The 25,419-nt window shown below is 47.1% G+C and overlaps 2 protein-coding genes across 6 annotated transcripts; both read left to right on the forward strand.

Moving 5' to 3' along the window:
- The first annotated feature begins 1,896 nt into the window (after positions 1-1,896).
- Positions 1,897-19,717, forward strand: LOC136534915 (bZIP transcription factor 1-B-like). 5 transcript variants are annotated; one of them, XM_066527275.1, is made up of 15 exons: positions 1,897-2,151; positions 6,995-7,128; positions 9,333-9,513; positions 9,584-9,643; positions 9,727-9,831; positions 10,093-10,176; positions 10,273-10,332; positions 10,540-10,709; positions 10,778-10,829; positions 11,423-11,465; positions 11,611-11,867; positions 11,964-12,041; positions 13,190-13,315; positions 19,105-19,193; positions 19,278-19,717. In XM_066527275.1, the coding sequence occupies exons 3-14, from the start codon at positions 9,457-9,459 to the stop codon at positions 19,159-19,161; spliced, it is 1,149 nt and encodes a 382-aa protein (XP_066383372.1). In that variant the 5' UTR covers positions 1,897-2,151; positions 6,995-7,128; positions 9,333-9,456; the 3' UTR covers positions 19,162-19,193; positions 19,278-19,717. The 5 variants fall into 5 exon arrangements, with proteins under 5 accessions (XP_066383372.1, XP_066383365.1, XP_066383381.1 ...); XM_066527268.1 differs by having other exon boundaries at positions 9,354-9,513; positions 19,278-19,716; XM_066527284.1 differs by lacking the exon at positions 9,333-9,513.
- A 2,579-nt stretch (positions 19,718-22,296) lies between these two features.
- Positions 22,297-25,124, forward strand: LOC136534954 (zinc finger protein 4-like). Its single transcript, XM_066527309.1, has 2 exons — positions 22,297-22,455; positions 24,179-25,124. The coding sequence occupies exon 2, from the start codon at positions 24,232-24,234 to the stop codon at positions 24,913-24,915; it is 684 nt and encodes a 227-aa protein (XP_066383406.1). The 5' UTR covers positions 22,297-22,455; positions 24,179-24,231; the 3' UTR covers positions 24,916-25,124.
- The last annotated feature ends 295 nt before the right edge of the window (positions 25,125-25,419 follow it).

The following is a 25,419-nucleotide window of genomic DNA, read 5'->3' on the forward strand; positions in this document are numbered from 1 at the left end:
AATTCTGGTCAACGAAATGGCTTCTATTGGGGCGGCGATTAGATCTTGGGGTGGCGGATTGATGAATCTAGCTCGTCGAGTATGAAGGTCTCTGATCCTGGCGGATCTCGTTGACCTAGCAGTGCACCGCTTTGAATATGGCGGTGACCTTGGCGACCTTGGGTGTCTACTCGAGCTAGGCTAGATCATTGGCAGCCATGACCAAGTTGGCGCTTGGGGTCTTGTAGACGTCGTGGTCGTCAACACGGACAAATTCATCGTCGAGGTTGCGTTGGAGTGAGCGTGGCCTTCCTTGTGAGTCGAGCTGATAGTTGCGAGCAGCCTCGGCTAGCACAAGGGTAGCTCATTTGCTCGGCGTTGTGCATGGTTGACGTTCCTGTTGACACGAGAGGCGTGGTCCTCCTCGGTTTCCCCATCCTGTGGAGGGCTGTCGATGCTAACATTGAAAATTCTGCCTCCACAGAAGGGTGGAAAAGGAGGTTGTACGATGGTGGTTTCGGCGATAGTCTCTGTAGAGCCCTGGAACTTGGAGTCTGAATTTTCCTCTAGGATGTTTTGGAGGGATGCTTCAGGACGTCGGTCGACGTGTAGCATGTTGACAGTCGGCTAGAGGATGGATATCTCCAACCTAGTCAGCGAATTTACCCCTTAAGGCATCTTGATAGGTGGTGATGACGCTGGTGAGCCTAAAGGACAGGGACGTAACCCTTGGCGTTTCCTGATCAGCCTCTGATAGATCTGAATCGAAGGGTGGTCGGCGTTGAACTAGAGTGGTCAGAGCCGATTCTGTGATGGAGAGGCAATCGGTGAGCTTCTGGCCAACCTGATCGATGGATGCGACCAGATCGTCATTGTTGATTTGCCTCCTCGGGTAGCGGGGGAGCGAGCAACGAGTTATCGATGAAGACGACATCGGAGACGACTCTGAGATCGGATCTACAGTCACAGGTGTTGGGGCGATTGGCGTAGAATCGATATGCATCAGCTCGATGAGCTCTCCGACTCCGTCAGCTTTGATGATCTAGGAAATCGATCCGACCGTAAAGATCTGGACGGGTTGTGGGAGGGACGAAGAGCCTGCAAAACGTACCATCTTGTTCGACATAGAAACAACACGTACACCCCTACATGTCGCGTCAACTGTCGACATAATATCGTCGATAGTCCTCCGAGTGGTATCCCACGAAGGTAGATTGATCGGCAGAGGTGCGCGTAATCGAGAACAAGAAGGCAATAGAGACACAAGAGTTAGACAGGTTCGAGCCGTCAGCAAGATGTAATACCCTACTCATGTAGTCTGTTAGATTGTATTGGCTATCGTATGATATTACGTGTGTTTTAAGGGGGTCCATGTCCGTCTTATATAGTCTGGAGAGCAGGGTTACAAGTCGGTTAGATCTAGGAAATAACCGAAAAGTAATAACAGATTATAGAAATCATAGGATCATACATATCCTAACAGATCTCATAGTATATTCAGGATATCTTTCCGGTATCTTGCGGGACGCGCCGGGCAGCGTCGTGCTCCGCAAGACTTTGTCTTGTGGGCTGGATCACCCCTAGGGCGTAGCCCGTGTGGTCTGTTGTTAATTTTTCTATTTTTTATAGATGGATTGGCTTTGCAACATGACTGCGTCTTTTGTGATAAATAAATATTATATATTTTTATATATGATAGCAGTGTTTAAATGACTAGAGCTAATAGCACTAGACAAAATAAATATATCTAGAAAACTTCAAGTTGGTCGTAATAAAAGCTTTCCTTAAAATAAGGTCACAAAGTTGGGCATTGCTAGGGCTATTTGCTGTCCGATTTGTGAAAATAAAAGGAAAAACAGGAAAACCACGCTCTGTCTCTGCCTCCGTTGTCTGTCCGACCCGGCGTTGTGATTGGGGGAGTAGGGAGTGCTCACACCATTTCCTCTCCATTCACATCAGCGCTCGACGCCTGCGCCTTCCTCTCCATTCACATCAGCGCTCGACGCCTGCGCCCCGAATTCCCAAATCCTGCGCCGCCTCCGCCCCAACCCCGCTCGTCGACTCCTCCCTCTGCCGAACACGCCGGAGGAATCCGACTCGTCTTCCTCCTCTCTGCCGGGCTGGCGTGGAGTGGAGATCCATCACCACGTGGATTGGTCTCTTCTTCTGCTGGTAAGTAATCCTAGCTTTGCTTGAACGGAATTCCATCTGCAAAGAGTTGGTTTGTTCTCAAATCAAATCCAAATCCTTCCTCCTCCCCCTTTGAGTTAGTCGTGGATTTGTGTGCTGCCGCGGTGCCCCCACTGATTCAATTTATCCACCCGTGGACCTTGGTACAATTTGGTTCTTCTTCAGCGCACCTAGATCGACATTAGTCGACGCCATAGGCCAATTATCGTGCAGGTGTAGTATGAATTCCGAACCGTTTGGGTGTTAACTGAACCTCCTGCTCCTGATCAGAGTCACGGGGGTTTTAGATAGATCTGTTTGGTTTTCATGAGAACTTTGTGGATTGTAGTGTAGAACTTCAGTGAGAATTCGTGGATTTTCCGTTTCTGTGTTGCTCCTTTGACTTTTTGAGAGATGGGTATGTGTCCCAATGTTGTTAGTGTTACATCACCGGAGGAAAGGTTGCCACTACAGTACCACCAATTAAATATGCTAGCTTGGGTGAAATAACTAACAGCTTAACTGCTTAAGTTTGCTAGTTCACATCGAGCCTGTGTCTATGATTTTCCCCTGTCAGTCCTTTTTGTAAGGAGTCAAGGTGGCTATAGTTATGTCTGAGAAACGAGGACTTTACTAAACCTACAATTTTCCTGTTTCAAAATACTCCATCCGTTCCAAATTATAATTCGTTTGACTTTTTTGACATTAAGTTTGACCACTCGCCTTATTCAAAAAATTTGTGCAAATATAGTCAAATTTAAGTCATTCTTGAAGAACTTTTATTAATAAAACAAGCCACAACAAAAGAAGTGATATTTTGCACAAATTTTTGAACAAGACGAGTGGTCAAACTTGGGGTCAAAAAAAAGTCAAACGAACTATAATTTGGAACGGAGTTAGCAGATGGTAACATAGAGTGCCTGTAATCAAACATTTTAAACCGGTTGTCAGTACGCACAATGCACTGAAGTATTTAGATCATGTCAGTTTAGCCAACATACTACTAAGGAAGCTATTGGTCCAGGTTGCATTCCATTGGAATCCATGCTAATAATATAAATTGTACTTATTTACAAAAATAACAATACTTTTAAAGTAAATAAATGCCTCCACCTCCTGCCTGGAACAGAGGCAGGTTATGAGCTAAGGGCTCCTATGCTCCTGCCAAGAAGAAATGCCTCCATTCTTGTTGGCATACTGATATATATAGTCGATAGACGAATAAGTAACTCAAATATATCTACTTGCTGTCGGTTTAAGCAGGGGATCGGGTTTTTTTCTCGGCCCTGGCGGTTGAGGCTTCTTAATCATAATAATGCTTTGGGGAGGCTGTTCCCCAGGGTTGAGGTTTGTTTTTTTAAGCACGGGTTTTCATGAGGTATTATTTCTTGCCATCTCATGAGAGATGTCAAAGATGCATCCACTCCTTACCTACGGAACTCTTTTTGTCCAAGACAGGCCTCCCTTATTCATGTACTGTGGTATGTGCATGGCACCTGTCTAGTGTCTAAACAGATCAACCTTGTCTTGCAGAGTCGAACTATTCTATCAGATAGTCATTGTGGATCCTATAACATTATGAGATGAATATGTATTATTTTATATGCTTTAAAAACATTTTATATAAATATAAGATAAAAAATTTGTTGCTGCACCCTTATTGGACAAGAAAGACATCTCATGCAGAAGAACTTGCAACTCCGCAGTTGATTTCCATACATGAATATGAATATCTAGAATGAGCATTTATAAGTGAAAGGGAAAAGGCGTGACTTTTAGAAGATAAATCATATGCATTGGCTAGAATGGATCAAATCAAATTGGAATCCAGATAAAGTTTGAATTTAAGGCAATGTACAACTAGGATCGTGATACCTCTCTGCTCAGAACTTGACAGGGCTCTGTAGAGTCATAGGGTTCTGAGATTTGACCTGAGATTTAAATACCTTGTATGCAAGCACCATAAATGTTCCCCTTGCCCTGGTTGGATCATGCGTACAGCATTTTGTTTTCCTTTTGGGCTATAGAATAATAGAAGTCAGCAGCAAAAGCATCATTGGGTGTGCTAATGATAAACACTATATTCTAAACATAGCTTGCTTGGTGTGCTAGATATGTAAATTGTTGGCTAGAATAACCTTTGACTGTATCTGTATCTCCTTGCCATTTATTGGAAATTTGAAATTAAGTAGGAGTCTGGTTAATATATTACCAAAATGTCTGATTACTTATGCTCTTAAAGTTCAATATGGTGATGGTCGTGATATACCCCCAGCACTCCAGACTTATAAGTTCAAATGCATCAGACTTAGACATTCATGTTGGTTCCTTGTGAAACACCCTGTCAATGTAAAACATTTGACAGCAGTAGCAAGCTAACGATCACATAACAATAAAAGTGATATGCTTATTATGCTGCTATCTGATTGGATCCTTGTGGTCCATATATGCATACCTTTCATGAACCCAGATCCCCCCCTGCTGTAAGCTAGTTGCACAGAACAATACAAATTTATTTCCTTCATTTTTTGAGCAAAAGTCATTAATACATTCTACACTCTTCCTTTCCTTTTTTTGCTCTAGATAGCTAGTAAATAAGTAAATCGTGCATCGTTCAAGACTGCTTGGAGACTCCACTGGTTCCTTTACCAAGCAATGTTCTTTGTTTCTCTTGATAGTTTTGCTTTGTTTCTTGGTCACTGGGAACTTTGATGTACTTCTGAATCCCTTTTTTTCAGTGACGATGAAAAGCCATCTTCCTCCTAGAATAGTTGTTCCATCATGTTTCGACATGTTTGCCCAATGTTTTCAGGTCGTCTAGTCGAACCTAGTCGCTATAGGACCGACCAGGCGACTAATCGTGATTAGTCGTCGACCAGGCCGATTAGTCGAGCCTAGTCGACCCTGGTCGTCCATATAATCGTCCTATGCATCAGGACATATACATACTATATATATACCTATATGTACTATATAGTGTACACAATATAGCAAGCATCAAGACTACATTAGTGTTTAGCAAGTGACTTACTTGTGGGAGTTGTTTTCTTGCCTTTTCTTCACTGTCCAACTGTCCCAAACTCCATTCCTTTGCTGACTTGTTGCTGGAAGCCTGCAATACCAAAGAACACCATAATTAGCAACACTAATGTAGTCTTGATCTTGAGTTATTGACACATATCAATAGCAGCACTGCTGCAGTAGCAAATATCTAGCATTTAGCAGACCATGGCAGCCACACGGGCAGAGGGTCGGCACCTTCAGGCCTTCAAATCAGAGGAATGCAGCTCTAACTCTGAGCCCCTGACCCCTGAGAGAACATGAAGCATCCAAATCAGAGGAGTAGAGATGAGAGGGCAGAGGAGCAGGGGATGAGGGAAGGACCTGAACGGCAGGGAGGCAGCTGCGGCGGGAATAGATCAGCAGAGGGCCGGCCACCTGCTGGAGCAGAGGGCGGCGGGAGGAGATGGCAGGCGGCGGGAGGAGATGGCAGGCGGCGGGGGGCCGGCCACCTGCTGGAGCAGAGGGCGGCGGGAGGAGATGGCAGGCGGCGGGAGCAGACACCTGAGCAGAGGGCTGAGCGACCAGGCACCTGCAGGAACAGAGGGCGGGCGGGCGCAGAGCCGCAGATGGCCAGCCACCGCGGAGCAGAGGGCGAGCGGACTGGCGCAGATGGCCGCCGGCAGGAGCAGGATGCAGAGGGCAGGGCGGCTGGCCACCGCGGGAGCAGAGGGCGGGCGGGACCGCCGGAGCAGAGGGCCGCCGGCAGGAGCAGGCTGCAGGGGCGCCGGCCACCGGCGGAGCAGAGGGCGGGCGCGACTCGCGAGTCGCGAGCACAGGGCCGGCGGCGGCTGTTAATTTCCCGTGAAATTTTTGTCGCTACCAGCCAAAACCCCTTATCCCTCCCACGCTGGCGCGCGCCCGTGACCCCGCGCGCGCGCGCTCACGCAGCTGCGTTTTCGCGCTCTGGCGCGCTCGCCCAGTGGCCCGCGCGCGGCAGCAAAAAAAAAACAGCCAAAACTAGTCGTCCCACCCCTAATCGGACGACTAATCGCGATTAGGCGACGATTAGTCGGACGACCAGGCCCCTAATCGAGCTAATCGGGTCGAGGTCCCTAATCGAGCACCCAGGACCGATTAGGACGATTAATCGCGATTAATCGCGATTAATCGGACGACTTGAAATCATTGGAGTTTGCCTGCCAAATAATGTTTCTTACACTATAAAACTATAGTTGATTTCGTATAAGTTCTCAAAAAAATACAACTGGAGATGAAATTATCGTGAAAAGGAACGTGAGACCTTTACGGATTTGTTTTGCTTGCTACAACAAGATGTTGTTTTAATTTCTTTACCCAATGCCTTGCATGGTTGCACACCCGCGACACAAAGCATCGATACACCCATAGCAATCAAGCATGATGGTATCTTGACGTAGCAAACAAAGCTTTTCTTTCAATGTTGGAACAGATATGGAGGGTGAATCAAAATGATTGTTATTGTTTTCTTGACTTTCCTGTAGTTCAATACATCGAAAGACAAGGTCCCTTGTTTCCATTTCCCAGATGTTAGCTTCCAAAAACGTAGCGTCTAAAAATACTTGTAGAATAGCTACTGGTGTATTTGTGTCAAGTCACATTTGATGGAATTAGGTGAACTATTAATCATAAAAAAGGCACCATAGATCTTTCCCTTTTGCCCATTATATCTGGCTATCTGCCTCCTAAACCATTATTGTTGTTCTTAATGGTTGAGTACAAGCTTCTCTTATAAAGGTTTTAAAATTTAGGATTTATCATTTTGTTATGGTTAGACACTGAATCTGTCATTCACTTTTTCCCTCAGGTTAGGCACTGAATCTGTCCTTCAATGCCTTCACAGGCTCTATCCCTGAAGAAGTTGCAGAGTTAGAAGCTATTGCCACGTTTTTGTTGAAGGAACAAATTTTCGGGTCATATCCAGATTGGACACGGAACATGGTGAGTGTTTGATCCTTCATATTCTCAGCGTCATGTGTTCTCCAGTTTGTGATTCTTCACTATTTTTCAATCATTACTCAAAGAAGGTGGCCTCTGAGGTGTGGAGTAACCAAATGAAGTGGAGGCGAGGCTAAAGATACTTGGTGGTGGAACGAGGAAGTCCAAAGGGCTATTAAGGAGAAGAAAGAATGCTATAGACGCTTGTACCATAACAGGAGTGTGGACAACATAGAGAAGTACAAGGTGGCTAAGAAGACTGCAAAGCGAGCTGTAAGTGTGGCAAATGGTAGAGCGTATGAGGATCTTTACCAACATTTGAGTACGAAGGAAGGAGAGAATGACATTTATAGGATGGCTAGGGTTCGTGAGAGAAAGATAAGGGACTTCAACCAAGTTAAATGCATTAAGGATGAAAGGGAGTATCTCTTGGTGAAGGAGGATAAGATCCGACATCAATGGCAAGAGTATTTTGACAAATTGTTCAATGGTGAGAATACGGACACAACCTTTCAGTTGGATGACTCTTTTGATGACACCAATAGGCGTTTTGTGAGGAGAATCCAAGAATCTAAGGTCAGAGAGGCGTTGAAAAGGATGAAAGGAGGTAAGGCGATGGGACCGGATGGTATCCCAATCGAGATGTGGAGATGCCTCGGGGACATAGTTATAGTATGGCTAACCAAGCTGTTCAACCATATTTTTCGATCGAACAAGATACCTGACGAGTGGAGAAGTATATTGGTACCGATCTACAAGAATAAAGGGGATATTCAAAGTTGTACTAATTACCGGGGAATTAAGTTGATGAGCCATACTATGAAGCTATGGGAGAGAGTTATCGAACATCGCTTGAGAGCAATAACGCGGGTCTCTATGAACCAATTTGGTTTCATGCCCGGAAGGTCAACCATGGAAGTCATTTTCTTAATAAGACAAGTTATGGAACGGTATAGGGAGAAGAAGAAGGACCTACACATGGTTTTTATTGACTTGGAGAAGGTTTATGATAAAATACCAAGGAATGTTATGTGGTGGGCTTTGGACAAACATAAAATCCCAACGAAGTACGTCGGGCTCATTAAGGACATGTATAACAATGTTGTGACTAGTGTTCGAACAAGTGATGGAGACACGGATGACTTCCCGATTAGGATAGGACTAAGGGTCAGCTTTGAGCCCTTATCTGTTTGCCTTAGTGATGGATGAGGTCATAAGGGACATACAAGGGGACATACAAGGGGACATACCAATTTGCTTTTTGCGGACGATGTAGTGCTAGTTGATGAAAGCCGGACAGGAGTGAATCAGAAACTGGAGTTATGGCAGGAGACTTTGGAGTCTAAAGATTTTAGACTTAGTAGAACTAAAACTGAGTATATGAGATGTGACTTCGGCACTACTACTCGGGAGGAGGAAGATATTAGTTTGGAAGGTCAAGTTGTGTCTAGGAAGGATACCTTTCAATATTTAGGATCAATGCTACACAGAGACGGGGATATTGATGAAGATGTTAGCCATAGAATCAAAGTAGGGTGGATGAAGTGGCGCCAAGCATTTGGTGTCCTATGTGACAAAAGAGTACCACATAAGCTAAAAGGCAAGTTTTATAGGACGACGATTAGACCTGCTATGTTGTATGGTGCAGAATGTTGGCCTACGAAAAGACGACATGTTCAACAGATAAGTGTCGCGAAAATGCGTATGTTACGTTGGATTTGCGGTCATACAAGAAGGGATCGAGTTTGGAACGATGATATACATGATAGATTAGGGGTAGCACCAATTGAAGAAAAGCTTGTCTAACACCGGTTGAGATGGTTTGGACATGTCCAACGGAGACCTCCAGAGGCACCAGTGCGTATTGGAATCCTAAGCCAGGATAGTAACGTGAAGAGAGGCAGAGGAAGACCGAAGTTGACTTGGGTAGAGGCAATAAAAGGAGACTTAAAAGGATGGAATATACCCAAAGACTTAGCCTTAGATAGGAGTGCTTGGAAAACAGCTATTCACGTGCCTGAACCTTGATTGCTTCTGCTGGGTTTCAACTCTAGCCTACCCCAACTTGTTTGGGACTTAAAGGCTTTGTTGTTGTTGTTGTTGTTGTATTACTCAAAGAAATGGCAAATTCGAGACCCTTGGGGTTCTAATTAACTGAATCTTTTTGATGGAGTTTGTTTTTGTTGCTTATGTCCATCGACCCTAAGATGTTGCCTTTTGCTTTGAAGTGAAAGCTCTGTCCTTTTGGGACAAGAAAATAAAGGCAAAAGGAACATAAGGATAGAGGAGAGAAGGCAAAAGGAACATAAGGATAGAGGAGAGAAATAAACAATGGGAAAGGGAGATGTGGCTACTAGGTCCAAATCTAAAAAATCGTCAACAATACAGGTTTGTATGGTTAATCTGGAACTACAAGAGTAACTACTGGCACCCTCTTACCTTATCTTTCTTATTTCAGAATGAGCAGAGTACACCTACTAACCCCCCCACAGCATATCCTGATTGGTCTCAGTTCCAGGTGTGTAAAATGGAATTGTGCTGTATTGCTTTTTTTATTGATCTAGTAGATTTATTTGTGTAACTGTTAATATAAATCTGTAGGCATACTATAATGCTGCTGGGACAGCTCCTGTGACCCCACCGGCTTTTTTTCATTCATCTGTAGCTCCAAGCCCTCAGGGGCACCCATATATGTGGGGTCCACAGGTATATTCTCTCTCTTCAACCATTTTGCAAGAATAAGTCTAGTAGCTAGTGTAAGTCTGCAATCATGAGGTTTTGTGAGTAGATGTTAGGATTAATCTGTCTGTTAACAGTAGTACAATGTACGAGATTGGCAGATTTTTTAACATTTTGTTCATAGGGTTTGCTAGCATTTATTTATTTTAAGGATACTATCAGCTACCATAACCACTGTAGCTCTGGAGATAATCAGTCATCTAACATTTGATTATTTAATTGGTATAGATGATGTCTCCTTATGGGACACCACCACCATATGCAGCAATGTATGCACAAGGCACACCATATCAGCAGGCACCGGTGCCACCGGTAATGTACCTCATTTTACTTTAGAGCATGTTCTTATATTGTGTTAATGCTTGGTTGATATAGTAATGAACTAAAATGTCCTTGTTTTTGGTTCAGGGTTCACACCCATACAGTCCTTATCCTATGCAGTCCCCAAATGGGACAGTTCAAACTCCAGTAAGTTAATGGGCACCTTTTATTTGATCTATTTATTGTTGCGGAATGGATGCAGTCATGCAGAATTTCACCCATTCCTTTCTAAAGCTTTCCATCTTAACTGTTCTCTGTCATTTATACTTAGGAATTCATTTGTTCGAGTCCTATTTATGCCATCTGTTTCCTCAAAGCAGATAAGATTTTTTTTTGATTGGGTTATGTTGTTAGACATCTGGTGCTGGCGGTACAGAGACAAATAAATCGAATAAAAATAAGCGGAAGACTCCCCTGAAAAGATCAAAAGGAAGCTTAGGTAGTCTGGATGTTGTTGCAGTAAAAAACAAGAAGTCACCGGCAAAGCCTTCAGCTTCTTCCTCCAATGAAGGTTCTTCACAAAGGTAATTTTATTACTTTTTTTTTTGTTATACTAACAGATAAATTATTGAATCCACTATCTATTATACAGTGAGAGTGGAAGCGGGAGTTCTTCTGAAGGAAGCAGTACAAATTCAAAAAGTGTATGTCATTCCGTTATATTACTTAACATTTGACTTCAGAATGCTATTAGTACAAATTCCAAAGCAGTATGTTACTGTTTCACTCTCCTCCCCATTACGGAAAGCCTAGTTTGTGGGAGTAATTTCTGCTCTAATCTTGAAATCCTCTGGGCAGCATCTGCAGTATGCAGATCGAGTGCATGAGATGTGCAATTTGGTACAGTTTGCTACTGGTTCTGTCTTTGTACATGGTATTTTAAGAGGATGCTGAGTAATGAGTATCCAGTTCATTTTTGAAAACAAATTCTAAAGAACCAATCTGTAGCCTTGTATTAAGTTTCATTAATTGCTCAGGTTCCATATGTTGCATGAGATACTTTACCATTTGCAAATCTAGTCTTTTGTTTCATATTTCGTTTCTTTGGTTATTATAGTGACTTACAAGTTGGATGTATCTATGTTATCCTCGCTTCCAACATGGTTTACCTGCTAGCTCATGGACAAACTAGAAGGATGCATCCTACCCTCCTCCATTTTTGTTCCTTTGTATGTTGGATATGATCATCATCATGCTAATTCATACTAACTGGCATAAACAAATAATTTGCTTGCAGAGTTCAAGGGCGAAGGATGGTTCTGAGCAAGGTCAGGTTAATGGTAAGACTTGAAGCTTTATATATAGATATAACTTATAACCAACTACTTTTAGCCCCGTGTGGGAATAGGTACTGAGAAACAAATTTGTGTTTTTATTTAGCACAAAACATTGGATACGATAGTTATGTTCCTTCTTTTCCGCCAGATGCTCGGAGTAAAGGTACTCAAAGCTCTGCAGTTGAGCCCACACAACCATCTTCTGGGCCTGTTGTGCTTAACCCTATGATGCCATTTTGGCCTGTTCCCCCTCCTATGGCTGGCCCAGCAACTACTCTGAATATGGGAGTGGATTACTGGGGTACTCCTGCTTCTGTACCCATGCATGGTAAAGTTATTGCAGCACCGACATCAGCTCCTTCATCAAATTCACGTGATATTGTTCTCAGTGATCCGGCTATACAGGTCTGTCACTGTGCAGGATTTGGTTCTCCTTGTTGTTATTTTGTTCTAGTACCTACCTTGCATTTCTTACTTAGCGTTATTTTCTTATTAATATAGGATGAGAGAGAACTGAAGAGACAAAAACGGAAGCAATCAAATAGGGAATCAGCTCGACGCTCAAGATTGCGCAAGCAGGTCTGTAATGTCTGCAGCGTTTAATAAGAATCATTGGATGTTATAATTTATCCTATATCTTGTGAATAGTTTGCATTTCTGCTAACTGCTTATTTAGGAGTGACCATCTTGGTACTGATGGGAGTTATGGGTGTGGGGTTTGGGCCACCAGTTTGCAGCAGCATCAACCAGTCAAGACACTTATGCTAAGTCGGTTTAGAATTGGTTTAAAGATAAGATTTGTAAGGAAGATAAGGTCATTTGGTTAGTTTGTTAAGTGTGTTAGCATCTTGTGTTAGGGGTTGGATATAAAGCATAGGCACACTACCAGTTGAAATCAAGCAAGAACAACAAAAAAGAAGCTGCCAGAGCCTCCAGAGCGAGGGTGACTAGCTGATTCTTCCTGTTATCCCATCTATACCTAGTCAATCTGTATCATGGTTCATGGATCTAGTTGAAAACAGTAGGGTAAGTTAAGGGAGGATCGGAGGAGGATAACTTTTGCCAACATGAAACATTAGTCAGCTTTTACCTATTCTCTTGTATAAGGTCATAAAGTCTATTGGATCATGACATTATGCAGTTCCTGTAGAATTCTGCGCAATATGAACTCAACATATGTATATATACATAACTCAAACCACAGTATATTAGGATCTGGTTGAACCTACTTGAATTGACTGCAGTAGATGATGAGAATAATTGCTAAATATGCATAACCATGTGGACCATGCATGTGTTCCTGCGCATGTTCTTAGAGTCAAGAATAAAGATGGTGCTACTGTAGTGATGAGTTATCGTTCATGGATGACGACCAACATTTCAACGAACAATACGACTAGTTGAGGACTAATATGTCAGCAGTTTTTTTTCCTTAGAAGATGATGGTTGAACCAGGATCATAGAAAGTAGATAAAGTCCAAGGAATAATATATCATAAATTTTCCATAAGGCTAAAGAAAACAATTGAGGCACATTGTGAAAACAGCTGCATATTTGTTTCCAAGCTCATGCATATAGCTGATAGCAGGACCCACAGATTTTATTTATTTATTTCCTAGCAGTGACACCTGAAAGGGTAGATGCTGCAACGTTTGTTCATATACTTTGATGTCCTTTGCTTCATGCGAGCCTTTGATGTATTCTATATTTTTTATGGCATACTACAGGCTGAATGTGAGGAAGTAGCCAATCGTGCAGATTTGCTAAAGCAGGAAAATAGTTCACTTAAAGAAGAATTGAAACAACTTCAGGAGAAGTGTGATAGCTTGACCTCGGAAAATACATCTCTACATGTAAGCTTTCTCTTTTGTTTTTTACCTCAGAAAATACATCTCTACATGTTAGAGGGATTGGAGCAGAGAAAGGAAGGTGAGTGCTAGTTGATGGGAGCTGCTGCTGTATTAGGCAAGTCTATGTGTGTTTAGCCATGATTAGCACCTTCTATGTATACCTGATTGTATTCCTTGTATACCCAGCCATATTGGCTATATATATGAAGGTCACCCCCCCATATTGGGTGTGAGGTGTGTCTCTCTACATGGTATCAGCCTATTAGATCCTGTTTTTCCTCCCGCTTCCTCCCGTGCTCTCTCCCTGCTCGCGAGTTCTTCCTGCTCGCGCAGCAGCAGCCCACCGCGCGCGTCTTCCTCGCGCCCGTCCACCCTCACCGGCTGTTCTCCTCTCACCCTCATCTCCGATGGCCTCTTCATCCTCCTCGGCAACCAGTGCTGGCACCCTGCCCGCGACAGGCACTCCAACCATGCCTGCCATGACCTCCGGCGCTGCTGCCCCGATTGTGGCTCACAACTACGCCACAGTCAATGTCAAGTCCCACATCCCTTTCACGCTGGACCTGCAATCCAACTATTCCAAGTGGGCGTTCTTCTTCAAGTCGCTGTGCGGCAAGTTCGGCCTTCGCTCGCACATCGACGGCTCTGCTCCTCCTCGTCCTGATGATCCTCAGTGGGACGCCGCGGAGTGCTGCGTCCACGGCTGGATCTCCGGCTCCGTCGACGACTCCGTCCTCGACCTCGCCATGGACGGTGCCGATCCCACCGCCCGTGATCTATGGGTGGCCATTAAAGGGATCTTCCGCGCCAACCGGGAGCCCCACGCCATCTTCCTCCTCAATGAATTCCACTCCATGGTGCAAGGTGACAGCACCATCTCGGCGTACTGCCATCGGCTGAAGATCAAGGCCGCCGCTCTTCGCGACGTCGGGCACCCTGTCCAGGACTCACAGCTCGTCCTCGCCGAGGGCTCATGACATGCTGGCCCTCAAGGAGCTCCGTCTCGCCAATGACGAAAAGACGGTCGCCAACACCGCTCGTCTCACCAACGCCGGCTCTGGCTGCACCAGCCCGGGCAGGTGTCGTGCTCTCGCTGCCACAGCCACCTCTGGAGGTACACACAACCCACATGTGACCGGCTACGGCAACACTAAGGGCGGCGGCGGTGGCAACAGCAGCGGCAGCAAGAACAAGGGCAAGGGCCGACGCTGGAACAGCGGCTCTGCGCAGCAGTGAGGCGGCGTTGGCCAAACTGGCCAATACCACCCCATGGGCCCCTGGTTTTGCTACAATCCATGGGCGCCCCAGGGTCCTCCTTCGGCACAGCAGCAGGCCGGCTGGCGTCCAGGCGTGCTTGGCGCCCCTCCTCAGTCTCATACGGCCTTGGCGCCTCCACAGCCTCCCACGACATTTGTGCCGCTCCACGTCTCTCCACCAACTCCCATGTGGAACCAGGACGGTCTCGTCGCTGCCCTCAATCAGATGCATCTCCAGGGACAACATCCCTGGGTCCTGGATTCCGGCGCCTCCTCCCACATGAGCTCCTCGGATGGTATACTCCTCTCTCGTCACCCTCCTCCTCATTCTTCCATTACAGTCGGCAATGGTGCACATCTTCCTGTTTCCTGTCGTGGCCGGTCTGTTCTTCATACACCATCATCCAATTTTCATCTTAATAATGTCTTAGTTGTCCCATCTCTAGTTTGCAATCTTTTATGTGTCCGTCAATTTACTCGGGACAACAACTGCTCTATAGAATTTGACGCTCTTGGTTTTTCTATCAAGGATATCCCGACCCGACGCGTGATGCTTCGCTACAATAGTGCTGGTGATCTTTACACCTTCCCTGCTGCATCTTCCACTCCACACGCCAACATTGCCGCCTCCACCGACCTCTGGCATCACCATCTTGGTCATCCCGGCTCCGCCACCATTGACATTCTTCGTCGTAATGCGTCCATCAGCTGTAATAAATTAGAGCAGTTGCTATGTCATTCCTGTCAGCTTGGCAAACATGTGCGCCTCCCTTTTTTAGATTCCAGTTCACATACTTCTATGCCATTTGAACTTGTTCACTGTGATGTATGGACATCCCCGGTTGCAAGTGTCTTCGGGTATCAATATTATCTAGTTTTACTTGATGATTATACTCATTTTTGTTGGACTTTTCCACTCGTTCGCAAATCTGAAGTCTCCACACATATTGCAATTTTTTGCAATTATGTCCACACTCAATTCAGCCTTGCCATCAAGGCTGTCCAAACCGACAATGGCACTGAGTTCGTCAACCACACCCTCCATACTCTCTTTGCTTCTCATGGTATTCATTTACGCCTCTCGTGTCCATATACCTCCCCACAAAATGGCAAAGCTGAATGTCTTCTTCGCACATTAAACAACATCAGTCGCACAATGCTCCTCCATGCACACATGCCTCCTCAGTACTGGGCTGAGGCGCTCGCCACAGCCACATATCTTCTGAACAGGCGTCCATGCTCCGCTGTTAGCCACGGCATTCCATATACTCTCCTCCACAACAAACCTCCCGAGTATTCCCACATACGTGTCTTTGGGTGTCTATGTTATCCAAACTTGTCCGCCACAGCTCGCCACAAACTCTCTCCTCGCTCCACAGCATGTGTCTTCCTCGGCTATCCATCTTCCCACAAGGGGTACCGCTGTCTCGACATGGCCACTAAGCGCGTCATCATCTCTCGCCATGTGGTCTTCGATGAGACTTGTTTTCCCTTCGGGCTTTACCCCTCCAGGTCCTCGCACAGCGACCTAGATTTTTTGATTGCAGGAACTACAGTGCCGGTGCGTCCTGCATCCTTGCCATCTGCTGCTGGGTCGCCACCTTCCAGTTCCATTGAGGAGCTGACCGACGACCCCGCCATCCTGTTCCACGGCCCTGTACTTCCTGCCGCTCCACCAGCAGCAGCTCCAGCAGCTCCATCACCTGCTACTTCTCCAGCGGCAGCACCTCCGTTTCCAGTGGCTGCACCTCCAGCGGCTGTCCCGCGGGACATCCGCTTCGTCTACAGCAGGCGTCCCCGGGGGCCTGATGGCTCCTCTACAGCACAAGGCTCGGCTCCAGCACCAGCACCGGCTCCAGCACCTGCTCAGCCGCCTCCTGCCTCTGTCCAGCAGGCTCCTGCTCCTATACAGCCGGCGGCTGCTCCTGTCCAGCAGCCAACGACGTCTGCAGCTCCTTCGGCACCTCCCGTCCAGCTGGAACGCCGCATTACACGGACCCAGTCCGGGGCCATACCGGTTATGCGGTATGTTGGCCTCTCTGCGACGACCACTCCGTCTCCACTTCCCTCCAGCTACCGTGGCGGTTTGGCCGATCCAAACTGGCGCGCGGCAATGGCTGAGTACCAGGCGCTCATCGACAACGTAACATGGCGCCTCGTACCCCGCCCACCCGGCGCCAATGTGGTCACCGGCAAGTGGATCTTCAAGCACAAGTACCACTCCGATGGTACCCTCGCTCGTCACAAGGCTCGCTGGGTGGTTCATGGCTTCTCTCAGCGCCACGGCATCGACTACGACGAAACCTTCAGCCCGGTGGTCAAACCAGCCACCATCCGAACTGTCCTCAGCATTGCTGCCTCCCGCGCCTGGCCCATTCATCAGCTCGATGTTAAGAACACTTTCCTCCATGGCCATCTGGAGGAGACCGTCTACTGCCAGCAGCCCCTAGGCTTTGTCGATCCTGAGCTTCCTGATCATGTGTGCCTGTTGCAGCGCTCCCTCTACGGCTTGAAGCAGGCTCCCCGAGTTGTACCAGCGATTTGCCACATATATTCGCCAGCTCGGCTTCGTCGCCTCGGCCTCCGACACCTCCTTTGTCTACAAAGACGGGACCGGTATCGCCTACCTGCTTCTGTACGTCGACGACATCGTCCTCACTGCGTCCTCGACGGCCCTGCTACAGCAGATCATTCGGCGCCTCACACTCTGAGTTCGCCATGACTGACCTGGGTGCACTCCATCACTTTCTCGGCATCTCCGTCACTCGCTCCATCGACGGGCTGTTCTTATCACAGCGACAGTACGCCATTGAGCTCCTTCAACGCGCCGGCATGGCTGAGTGTCACTCTACAACGACACCTGTTGACACTCATGCCAAGCTATCTGCCACCGCTGGTGCCCCTGTTGCTGATCCGTCCGCGTACCGGAGTCTTGCTGGTGCACTCCAGTACCTCACGCTGACCCGTCCTGACTTGGCATACGCTGTCCAACAGGTGTGCCTCTTCATGCATGATCGCCGCGAGCCGCATCTCTCGATGATCAAGCGGATTCTACGCTACCGAAGGGCACTCTCTCCTCCGGCCTCCACATTGGTGTCGGCCCTGTTCAGTCACTGGTCGCCTATTCCGATGCCGACTGGGCTGCCTGCCCCGACTCTCGGCGCTCAACCTCCGGCTACTGTGTCTACCTCGGCGACAATCTGATCTCCTGGTCCTCCAAGCGCCAGACCACGGTCTCCCGCTCCAGTGCCGAAGCTGAGTACCGTGCTGTTGCTCATGTGGTGGCCGAGTGTTGCTGGCTGCGCCAGCTCCTGCAGGAGCTCCATGTTCCTCTTGCTTCGGCGACGGTTGTCTACTGCGACAATGTCAGCGCTGTCTACATGACAACCAATCCAGCTCATCATCGCCGAACGAAGCACATTGAGATTGATATTCACTTCGTCCGTGAGAAGGTCGCCTTGGGCCAAGTTCGGGTCCTTCATGTGCCGTCCTCTCACCAGTTCGCAGACATTATGACCAAGGGTCTTCCTATACAGTTATTTACTGAATTTAGGTCCAGTCTTTGCGTCCGGGATCCTCCCGCTTAGACTGCGGGCGGGTATTAGGCAAGTCTGTGTGTTTAGCCATGATTAGCACCTTTTATGTATACCTGATTGTATTCCTTGTATATCCAGCCATATTGGCTATATATATGAAGGTCACCCCCCCATATTGGGTGTGAGGTGTGTCTCTCTACATGCTGCTACTGCTAGTGGTTGTCGATTGAAGGAGAAGCTGGTTGCTTGGATTTATTGACCGAGAAGGAAAATAGAGCAGTGCAACAGCAGTAGCAGCAGGTTCGAGCTGATGTCCACGCAGCCAAGCTGCAGCACCACAGCCACCAACCAACTGCCATGGCTGGAGCTGGCATGAGTGGCCATGCCGCCTCCGCTTTGGACTACTACAGCACGGTGCTGAACAAGCTCAAGTGGTCCGTTCGGCGATGGCGCAGGCCACCTTGGGCAGGGGCGGCGTTCGGCAATGGCTGCGCACAATGGCCAGCGCTCGTCATGGGGGCAGTGCTCGAGGTGGTGAGGTTGACGCTCGAAGGGGATGATGTCAGCGCTCGGTTGGGGGCGATGCTCGGCCATGGGCAGTGCTCTGAGAGAAAGATGGGGAATGGCTGGAGATAAGTGATGAGCAGGGGGACCCACCAATCATTGGCACAGAGGGAGAGGAGGGCCTCATGGGTGGGCCCAATCTGAGTCAGCATGCTGACTGTCCAGCGTGGCGGTCAAAACCAGTGAAACCAGCATTAAAGGGGTGCCGTGGCCAAATATGTCTGGTTTACACAATTGAATGGCTAAAGATTTATGGTTTTCAAGTTCAGTGACCGAAACCGAACTCCGCGATAGTTCTATGGCAAAAAAAAAGGGACTTCTCCCTTTTTTTAATGCCAGTGGTTGGGAGCTGTATGCATACCTTTTTGGAATTTTAGATTTGATCTTGCCCTCTTGACTTTGAGAAACTTATGTGAGGCATTCCTAATTCTTGCAGGAGAAGCTTAAAGTGCTTGAGGATGAGAAATCAAATGGAAATTGGTACAGGGATTAAAAGCTGAAACTTCTCTCTTTCTGACTGCTGATGTAAGGAACAATTTACTTGTGAGCTACCATTAAGTTTACAGAATACCAACTCTGATTGCTGCTGTAATGTTCTCGATTTTTCAGATAATTTGGTGGTAACCTGATAGGACGACAACTAAGGAGGTATTCATGTACGGTATTAGATTTTTGTCTGAGGGGTAAAATTGTATCATAGGATTTGACACGGTTGACGGCTACAGATTCTTCTTCCAGTTGCCTCAGCTGCTGTGCTCTGTGTTGTTTTTCTTCCTCTTTGTGCTAGATCCTACAGAAGTACAACTATGTAGAAACCCCCAGGTGTTGTTTGAAGCTTGGGGATTAGCGAATGGTATAGCTGTTGTAGAGCTGCTCATTGAGCTTCTCGAGAGAAACTGAAGCGTGTTAAAGCCATCATATTTGGTGAGTGGGCTGATTGTTGTGAGAGAAAAATACTGTTCCGGCTGATCGCTGCGAGAGGAAAATACTGTTATGCCTGAAAGCACTGTTCACGTGAACAGTGCTTTGGTGAGTGGGCTGGCCGGCCAGCCAGCCGAACAGCCTATTGATTTATGATTCAGACGGACTAAATTTACAGATAGTATTGTACTAATGAATACAGTGTAGCTTTTACGGATTTCACCCACTCACATGACTGATTGCATCCTTGTATGGGGAATGGACTTGGAAAATTGTGGAAGGTGAACAGGGTGTGCTGTTGCTCAGTTGTTAGTGGGTAGATGGGAACATATTATTCCCATGTACAAGCAAGCAGCAACTCAGCAAATCTTTGTGAAATGCCCACCTGAGAACTCGTATGCGTCTTAAAACGACAATTTGAAGGGTGCGCATCACCTTTTATTTATCTCGTACTCAGATCACATGCTCCACCGGTTAAAACAGAGTTTGTTTTTTTTTCCAACTGATGTTCATGCATCGCCATTCAATCACTTTACCTGATCCTTATTTTCGGCCACGACTTTTCTCTACTTTTTTGTTGTTCAAGTCCAACACCACTCTTTATTACCCCGAATGTAGCCTTCGAACAAAAGGCCATGGCTGCTTGGTAATGAATCTATCTCTCTTTTTTTTTTTTTGCCACTTCATGACCAATCTCGTGCTTTCGTCAATCATATGGGTGGTTCCATCTCCTTCATCCTCTCCCCTGGATTTGATTGTCGTGCGTGACTCGGCGAAATAGTCACAGAACACATCATATACCACGTAGTGGGAGTTGCTCGTCATCTGCGTGGAGCATTCTACTACCTCCGTCCCTAAAAGACTGTAATTATGAAAACCGTGTCGGTCAAAGTATCTCAAGTTTGACTAAATATATAGTAAATAGTACTAGCATTTAGGTCTTCAAATAAACTTATTTAAAAAATATATTTTATAATTAATCTAATAATACTTATTTTGTTGTACTTTTGTATATAATTTTAATTAAAAATTAGATTGTTTGACTCCTCGAAATATGAGAATTATATTTTTTTTTAGACGGACTACGTGGTCTTAGAAACAAACGTCATAGCCACTAGCCAGCATGTGTCGCAGCAGATTGCCTGAACATTTGCCCCGGATCCGAAATGCAGATTGCTGAGCTCGAGAATCGGTCGAGTCAATATAAGTTTAGTACGAACACTAGTCGCTGTTGCAAAACAGAACACTGGGCTCTCTACAGCGTACTAGTACACGATTGTTTTGAGGAATAAATTTCAGATCTGGCAGTGCAGATTCGCAGTCGGCAATCTCGCTTTGCAGAGTGCGGACAGTGGCTGTACAAAACTCATCTCGGCTTTTGCCCAAAGCCCTCGGCGACTCGGCGTACGAACCCCCATCTTTTCTTTTCTTTTTCCCACCGGCCCGTTCTGTCCCCCTTCCAACCATCCAAAGGGAATGGCAGCTGCAGCGGCGGGCACAGTGCGCTCGCTGCGCATCCGCACCAGCAAGGCAGCAACCATCACCCATCAGGCAGGCGATGGTCATCGGATCCATCCCACCACATCCATCCATCCGTCCATCCATCAGAATTCAGAAACAGCAGCACTCAGCAGCACGAGGCCAGGGCCAGCGAGCAGGCAGGCATGTTGTGCAGAGCTGAGCGGCGGCAGGCAGCAGCAGCAAGGAAAACTGCAAAAGCTACCACTGCACAGCCACCCGAACTGCTTTCTGACACCGGAAATATAAATCACGCACAAACTGGTCGCTGTGCTGCTGTTGAGCCATTGAGTCATGGCCATGCCACTGCTGGACGTAGTCTGGTGATGGGCACCACCACCCACAACTAGTAGTCAAGCACGCAGCGAGGGGCGTGGAGTTGCATTGCATTTGCGGGCATGTTACGCAAGAACAGCTGCGACGCGCAATGGAAAAAGGGCACAATTCTGACTCACCCCGTCACCCCTGACAAAAATCTCATGGCGATGGCGCTACCTCTGGTCCCCTACCACTCCAACTCTCTCACAAGTCACACACGTCCTTTGAATCCCTTTCATCTCTCTCTTTTTCATGCTGCTATCCCTTCTTTCCCTGAAATGAAATATATACCGAGTACATTTAGTAGACTAATGGGAAGGGGCATCACAGCTCAGTGCTTTAGATGGGTGGAAGTGGAAGCACACTTAATCCAACTCCCCCAAGGAATAAACAAGTGCCATCCCATGAATGAGCAGCAGCCCCAGCCCCAGTTGTTTACTGCAAGCGGTGGGCACTTTCTGTTGTGCCCTTTTCTTGGATGGTGGTGGTGATGGTACAAAGACAACAAAAGAGATGGAAAGCTCAAGCCTATGTATACTTGTGCACAACTACACACACACAAATACTATCCTGGTGCATCTTTAGTGCGGTGCAGGCACACACACATACAACATCCCCTCCCCTCCCTTTGCAGGTTTGGCTGTACTACCACCACTTGTGACTTGTGAGATGAGATGAGCAGCACGGCATCACTGTCCTACATCCATCCCCTACCAGTAATTTACCAAACCTCTGCTGTTTTCCATAATCAAACACCACAGTTACAGTAGGGGGGGGGGGGGGGGGTGCGGGCGGTGCCACTTTAACTGAAACACCACCCCACACCACTTCACCACTTCTCCTCTTCCTCACTTTGCGCACCCCCCCCCCCCCCCCCCCCCCCCTCGGTGAGCATAAGGGCCAATTGGTAAGGAGGAGCCATAGCCATGGCCTGAGCAGAGCCTGCTGGTTCCTTGACATCGTCGTCTTCTTCAGGCCTGGCTCTGATGGAGTGAAGCGGTGCACGGAATTCTGCTTCTGGGTGGTAGAGGTAATTCTGCCTTCGCCGTAACCAGCGATTCTCTTGTTTCTTGGTAGCTTTTCTTGAGTTCTTGGCTCCTGCAGTTCGTGTTCATCGTAGCCTTCTCGACGTCTCGGTTCTCTGAATAGCTAGTTCTCTCTCTGGGCATGGTGGCTTGGACCACAAGGTAGTAAGGTACTAGTAGAATTTGGGTCCTGAAGAGTTTTGATCCTTCTGATCTTAGACTAGTTAGGCTCTCCCAAAAATTTTGCTCTCATGATTCGTTCAAACCCAAGATTGCTTCATCGAGTTAATAGACATGGCAGTGGAATTCTGATATGAAATCACTTTGTTCGTTGAGTGTCTATGCTAAAACATGCTTGCATGTTAGTCTTGTCTAAGTTCCATCATGTTTTTTGTCCTGATATTATTTTGGGTCTAGTGGTACCAGAAGCAGCTGATGAGTAAGGTAACATAGTATATATTTCTTGTCCAGATATTTCTGTCTCCATCCATGCTATGCTTGGCGACATAAGATTAATCTCTGATCCGGATGCTTTGCTAATGTGTCAAGCCAAAACAAGATAAATTTGCTGACATTATGTTGCAGCACTCTGTCTAAGAGAGTTAACTGTGCTTCAACTTGTTCGAATTTTCAACTAGTAATTTCGTAGCTACATCAAATAAATTTTGGATTACATGCAGAAAATACCAGTGGAGGTCTTTCCTGTTAATAATCTGGCATAGTTATTCAACCTTTACAGTTTTACTATGAACTAGTGGAATTATCTGGAGAACACTAAAATTTAACTGCAAGGTTAGGTGGTGCATTCTGAGGGTTAATTAACCTAAAGTACAACATAATTTAAACTAATGTGGTTTAGATAGGAACAACAGAGCTCCCATCTTTTCTGACAACTACTGAATATGCTATTCTTGGACTTTACTATTAGATAAGGTTCGATTTTAGATATTCTGAGACCAGAAAAGATGGCATGCTTTTCGTATGTTTGTCTTCAGACATGGAATTTGAAACTAGCATATCCAGGCCTATGAATGAATCAGATGCTTCTCATGATTATTGAACACAAAATCGAGCACTCTGGAAATAGGCTAAGATTCCCCTTCCCCTTGTTTGCTCTTTACGTTATTATCTGCATCCAATTTGCACTGCCTACTCTTTAGCTCAGTAATTTTTTTTTCTCTAAAAAGGTGGTTTAGCTTAGTAATTCAGCAACCACAAATTGTCTCCCTACTGACACATGACAAAATATTACTCAATGGACATCCTCTAGTCCATATGGACAAACAAGGCCCATCTTGAGGATCACTTAAGCTGCAAGCAATTTCAGCCAAAATAATCATTTGAGACAACATCCTTTTTATCCACAAGGCTGTCTGACTAGACACGCCCCATCTTCAAATAATCAGTTTGTCATTGGTTTATCTGAAGCTAGTCATAAACTGATGATCACCAATCTGCACACTAGTAGGCAAACCAATGAGTGCAACTTCGACTGAAACCACTGGGATTCTCATTCTCCTCAGTTTTGTGCATGAACACACCTCATAAAGTTGCTTTCTCTACCCTTGAACACAAAGCATGTTTCATATCTTAATCATGAATCCATGCATCTGTGTTCCTGCCTTACCTAACCTGCCATGTTCACAGAAGAATCGTGATTAGATATTTATTAGAGGTATTCACACAGAAGTGCTTACTAGAATGAGCTGGTGTGTTGTCTGCATGCAGGTGAGACAGAGAAACCAAGTGACGGGTGAAAAGATTGTCGCCATCAGTCAGAGATGAACAGCAAGGAGATGTGCCAAGAACCGTGCGACGAGCTGTCCGAGATCAGCAGCCAGGAGGCGTCCAACTCCTCCGGCCTAGTCAGCCTCGACCTCTCGCTCACCGTCGCCGTCGCCGCCGCCGCTGCTGCCGAGTCGAGCACAACCGACAACAGCAACAGCAACAGTAACAGCGGCGGCGTGCAGGCCGACGCGGCGGTGGCCGCCCGCGAGCCGTCGCGCGTGTTCACGTGCAACTACTGCCAGCGCAAGTTCTTCAGCTCGCAGGCGCTGGGCGGGCACCAGAACGCGCACCGTCGGGAGCGCACGCTGGCCCGACGCGCGCTGCGGCTCGACGCGGCGGGTCCCTACGGCTACTATGCCGACGTGGCGTCCCTGCCGCTGTACGGCTCCGGCCTGTACCCCATCGGCATCCAGGCGCACGCGTCGACGGCAGCGCACCCGGAGCAGCAGCGGCACGAGGACGGCGCCGCCGCCGAGCTGAGGAGGCCCGCGCGGGGGCTGCTGAGCCCCATGCCATTCCTCGTGGCAGACGAGGAGATGAGCTTCGGCTGGCCCGGTAGCTTCAGACCAGCCACCGCCGCAGCCGCCGCTGCGCCGGCGGGGAGCGCAGCCCTGAACTCGGCCGGCGGCGTCGCCGTGCATGCCCGGGATGAGCCCGATCTGACGCTCAGGCTGTGAAGTGTGAACTGATCCGTCGACTAGACTGGTTAATCCGTCAGGCTGTTTCTTTCTTCGTCGCCCTTCTTTCTCTTTGAACTGATCGGCCCATGTCTGACGCTGATCGGTCTCTTGCTTGACCAGATTCTTCCTATTGTTTCGTGCGTGCAAGAATTTTTGTACAGCAGTTGGTTTGGATGTGCAAGAGCTCGAGATATCTCTTTGTTCAATGATCTTGCTATGCTATTGCTGTATTGCATGTTCGTACGCGTTCAAACTGTGAAACACAATGCGCCATGGCTGCAAGAAATGGACACGCCGCCGGCGTCGGTGCGACAGCCGCCATCGCTACCGGGCGTTCGCAAGCCGGTGAGCGAGAGGTTAGTGCTTGTCCGAGGCCAACAGAGAACTTGGCGGCGAAATACATAGTAAATACCCTTTTTGTTTTTCTGCTTGGCTATCCCATATGATTCCTCAACCGGCAGCAACAGAAGTTGCCCCTGCAACTTGCGAGCTGGAGTTGCT

This window comes from Miscanthus floridulus, chromosome 2, assembly GCF_019320115.1.
Source record: "Miscanthus floridulus cultivar M001 chromosome 2, ASM1932011v1, whole genome shotgun sequence".
NCBI classification, from domain to species: domain Eukaryota; kingdom Viridiplantae; phylum Streptophyta; class Magnoliopsida; order Poales; family Poaceae; genus Miscanthus; species Miscanthus floridulus.

Bases quoted from the DNA above. Each gene is read 5' to 3' on its own strand.
- LOC136534915 (XM_066527275.1), top strand. From the start codon at position 9,457: ATGGGAAAGGGAGATGTGGCTACTAGGTCCAAATCTAAAAAATCGTCA. The intron at 10,333-10,539 runs GTAAGTTAATGG...TTATGTTGTTAG, and splicing joins ATGGGACAGTTCAAACTCCA to ACATCTGGTGCTGGCGGTAC. The intron at 11,466-11,610 runs GTAAGACTTGAA...CTTTTCCGCCAG, and splicing joins TGAGCAAGGTCAGGTTAATG to ATGCTCGGAGTAAAGGTACT.
- LOC136534954 (XM_066527309.1), top strand. From the start codon at position 24,232: ATGAACAGCAAGGAGATGTGCCAAGAACCGTGCGACGAGCTGTCCGAG.